The sequence below is a fragment of the Acanthisitta chloris genome, unplaced genomic scaffold (assembly GCF_000695815.1).
Source record: "Acanthisitta chloris isolate BGI_N310 unplaced genomic scaffold, ASM69581v1 scaffold33404, whole genome shotgun sequence".
Taxonomy (NCBI): Eukaryota; Metazoa; Chordata; class Aves; order Passeriformes; family Acanthisittidae; genus Acanthisitta; species Acanthisitta chloris.
This window is the reverse complement of record NW_008671543.1, coordinates 15,253-19,226: the sequence shown is the minus strand read 5'-3', so window position 1 is coordinate 19,226 and position 3,974 is coordinate 15,253. Positions and strand designations below refer to the sequence as shown.

Sequence of the window (3,974 nt, the reverse complement as noted above, 5' to 3'; positions counted from 1 at the left end):
ACACCAGCCCGTGTTACAGACAGGAATAATTACCGCCTGACGGTAATTATGTTTGATTGATGTGTTCTGTATTATTTATTTGCGTGTCTATATACATATATTTATTTTACCTGTGTTTTATGTGTTTGTTTCTTCCCCCACCTCCGCCCCCTCCCAGGAGAAGCGGCAGTGTGATGTGTTAAGTGCCAGAGTGGCGTCCTGGTACCGGTGAGGACACTGCGCTGCTCAGTGATTGAGCGTCAGCCTGCTGGGCAGCTTTAGCCAGAGCATCATCCCAGCTCCTGTTCCTGCTGTTGCCCACAGTCTGGTGCTTTTCCCTGCAGCAAGACTCCCGTGTACCACAGTGTTTTGTAGCTTGCTTCTGGGCCCCGAGGAGGACAGGTGCCCTGTGTAACAATGCTGCGGTACTGGGGTGAGATCCCGGTGTCCTCTAGCCAGGCCAACCGCAGCTCCTTTGACCTGCTGCAGCGTGAGTTTCGTACTGTGGAAGTCCAGGACCCTCCGCTGCACCAGCCATCTGCAAACAAACCCCGGCCAACCACCATGTTAGACATCCCCTCCGAGCCCTGCAGCCTCACCATCCACACCATCCAGCTCATCCAGCACAACCGGCGGCTGCGCAGCCTCATCGCCATGGCTCAGGCTCAGAACCAGCAGCAAGCAGAGGGCATAAAAACTGAAGAGAATGAACCTTTGCCATCTTGTCCGGCCTCTCCGCCTCTCCCTGATGACCTGCTTCCTCTGGATAGCAAAACCCCCAAAATGCCATTTCAGTTGAGGCACAGTGACCCAGAGAGTGATTTCTACAGGTGTGTTGTTATTTCTTTGGGTTGGTTCTTGGCTGAAGGAAAGCTGAATGTTTTTAACCTTATACATAGTTAAGTTGATTCCCTTAGGCTGAAGGGTCAAATGGTTGTATGTAAACTATAAAACAGGCTTTGGAAAGGAAATGTTTAGATTTTCCCTATGTGAAACATACATGTCTAAAGTGAATGTGATTTTGTTTCCTGTCTGTAAAACATGGACATGTGGTGCTGATGTCTGTCTTGTTAGTGCCAGGCTAAATGTTTGTGAATGATTTTGCTATCTTTAGTGGTATTTTGACAAATTTAGTTATAGGATGTGAAGCCTGCTCTATTTAGGTCACCTACCACTAAACTTGTGTTACTGTAATTGAAAATCCAGAAGATACATGACTAGGTTTTGGCTCTTTAGTTGTAGGTTCTGAAGAGATGCTAGAATATTTGTAAGATTTCAAGGACCTGTGACATAGTAACCATCATATTTTACCCGTTTGTTGGTGCTATTTTGGTCAGAGGTGGCAATGAGTATGGTGAAGGGAATTCTTGTCTCTGGCTCCACCAGCCAAAGGCTGGAGAAAACGTAAAGGAAGGTTGTGTTGCTTCTACCTCTGCAGCCAGTCAATGATTAGGTAGTATTGCCACCACTTCCCCCTGTCTACCCCTCTGACAAGCCCTACATTCACAAGGGGGTGTTGCATTTCTTGCAGGATCCCACAATACTTTGTAGGTTATGTGCATTTAAGTTCAGGAATTAATCCTCACTACTATGACTTTCTGTTCTCAGATGAAAGACTGTGCACTAAAGAACATGGTGTGGGAGAGGATTATACATTTTAGTTTTTAAAATGGGCAAATGTGCATCAAGGAAGTATAATATATTAATTGAGTGCTACTGAGGTCTTTAATGGCCTGAGTTTGTATCAAATGCATTTTATGGAAAGATGTTGCGTTTGGTAGCATACTCTCTCCGAACAGTAGAGTGATTCTTTAGTGCTCTTTAACGAGAAACACCACCAGCCTTCCTGGAAGACACAAAGTAATTAGCCAAGAGGAGTGAAGGGAAATAGAGAGTCGTGTGAAGATAAAGTCAGGGCCTTGTGACACCTGCTCTGTGTCCCTGTGGTTTGTAGAACTGAGCAGTGTTCTGCTCTATCCTCCCCAGTTGCTGCATCTTGAAGGTCAGTTTTCTGTGGCTCTCTCCATGTTTTGCTGCGTCTTTTCGTTGTCCCTTTCGAGTTTCTGGGGTCGCGGTAAAGACATGTTGTTTAGCGCTCAGCCACGTGGGGGAGTGTAAGGACTGCGTTGGAACAACGGGGAAGACAGTTTGGAAATGGAATGTTCTCTGGCTGACAGAGAGTGGATTTATACTGAGCTGCAGTGTATTCGAGAATTTAATTGTGTGCTTGCTAAACCAAACAAATTTATGCTTTTCCAGGACGAAGGCTTTGAGTTTGTTGTCACGTGTTTGTTCTTAAGACACTTAGATGAATTAAGAACAGCCTGTACTGTTCTAGTAGCAAAAATGAAGTTGTATAATTTCCCAACGCTTCTTTATGTGTAAAATCAAATTAAAGGAAGAACATTCTCTCCCCTGATAAAACATGGTGGTGCTTGATTTTGTGCTGCCTTCTGAAGTACAGTTGTCGGAATTACAGTATTCAACTAAATCCATATTATAATTCCTTTTCCTGCTTTTCAGACCCAGGCTACTGCCAAAAAAAACGGAGGAGGATTCTGAAAGGAAGACAAGAGTAGCCAGTCTGAATCAGACCACAAGTTCCCTTAATATAGACATCCTCTTCTGTTTCTTTTTTATTAACTTTCATCCTTTGACATGCCCCCCCCCGCCTTTGTCGTTTATTTTCTTATTCCCTGGATTCATTTTGTTTATCCTGTGCCCTGCCCCACACCTGTAACCCCTACCTCCTTGTATGATGAGGGAGAGGCAGAACATAATTTAGTGCTTTTTTTCAGTTGGTTTGAACTTTTCAACCCTCCAAAATCTGCACCACCAGCTATTTCAATCATGATGCTCTTCCTTTCCTACCGTTTTCCTGACTGTCTGTAAATATATTGAAAGAAATCTTGATTCTGGCACAGATTCCCAGGGGAATACCTGGACTCCACAGTGGAGTTCTCTGATATATCTGCTTGTTGATAGAATTGGAGGACTCTAGTAGGTATGTGAAATAGGTTTTCAAGTTACAAAAGCTCTCTGGACTCTTTCTGGGCATGACATATTTACCTGTGTGTCCTCTAGTTCTTTGAATTTCTCTGATGCACCAAAATATGTCAGGCCTGCAGTTCTTCACATCTCTTCTGAAACTGTTAAAAGAAAATGTTTTCATGTTTTCTGTCTTCTGGTCCTCATGGGCCTTGGCAGTGTAAAGCAAGAGGTGACCCACCAGAGCTATTCAGCTACTTCATCCTTGAATTCCTTTATTATTCCTGGATGAATTACCATCTGGTCCTGGTGATTTGCAACTGTTGATGTTACAGTTCTTGGAATGGGTGATAAGGGATTAACGTTTGGTTTCGCTTGGTGTAGAAACAGAAGGTAAACGTAAAACGTAATTGATGAAGAAAGAGTAAGGAACTGTAGACTTGTACCATTCCAACAGGAGACTCTTACCATAATACAGATGCTAGTTTTTCCTTCTTCTCCATTCAGCTTCCTGAGATTAGTGCGGATCCATCTTCAAAAGAAACTTAACCTACTCATGTGCCTTTTCAGATGCTTTTTTTCTTGTGTGTGCGTGGTTGGTTTTGTAACAGATTTCTCAGTCATTCTGCATTTGCATTCCTGACCACATCGCGTTTGTGCTTTGCATTGAAAGATAATCTGTAAACAAAATTGGGAGCTTGCAATGGGAAAACAGTTCATGACAGAAGGACTTGTAGTTAAGAAATGTCTGTACAGAAGTGGAGAAGCACGTGTCAGTGGGATAGCAGGTTTAATGTTGGGAAGGATGTGGAGCAGCAGTAATTAAAGCAGGCAGAACACACTTCCCCTGATGAACTTAGCACTTAGGCTTAGCCCATTTCTAAACTGACTGGTCTTCTGGGTTATGCCACTGGGACCCAATGTGTTTTTGGCCTTTATCTGTTGAGCAATTTCTTTTCATACCTGTGCAGCCTTCTGTAGGCATAGCAGAGATATTTAAAAACTTA

General features: G+C 43.5%; 1 protein-coding gene across 2 annotated transcripts in view; it reads left to right on the top strand.

Annotated features, from left to right (window-relative positions):
* The first annotated feature begins 396 nt into the window (after positions 1-396).
* Positions 397-3,974, top strand: part of SUPT7L (suppressor of Ty 7 (S. cerevisiae)-like) — a 13,033-nt gene continuing 9,455 nt past the window's right edge. The window contains exon 1 of one of the 2 annotated variants that reach the window (XM_009074141.1): positions 397-809. In XM_009074141.1, coding sequence (XP_009072389.1) covers positions 397-809 — 413 coding nt within the window. Of the gene's footprint in view, positions 810-3,711; positions 3,726-3,974 lie in introns of those variants that run through there. The other variant, XM_009074142.1, reaches the window with a different exon arrangement.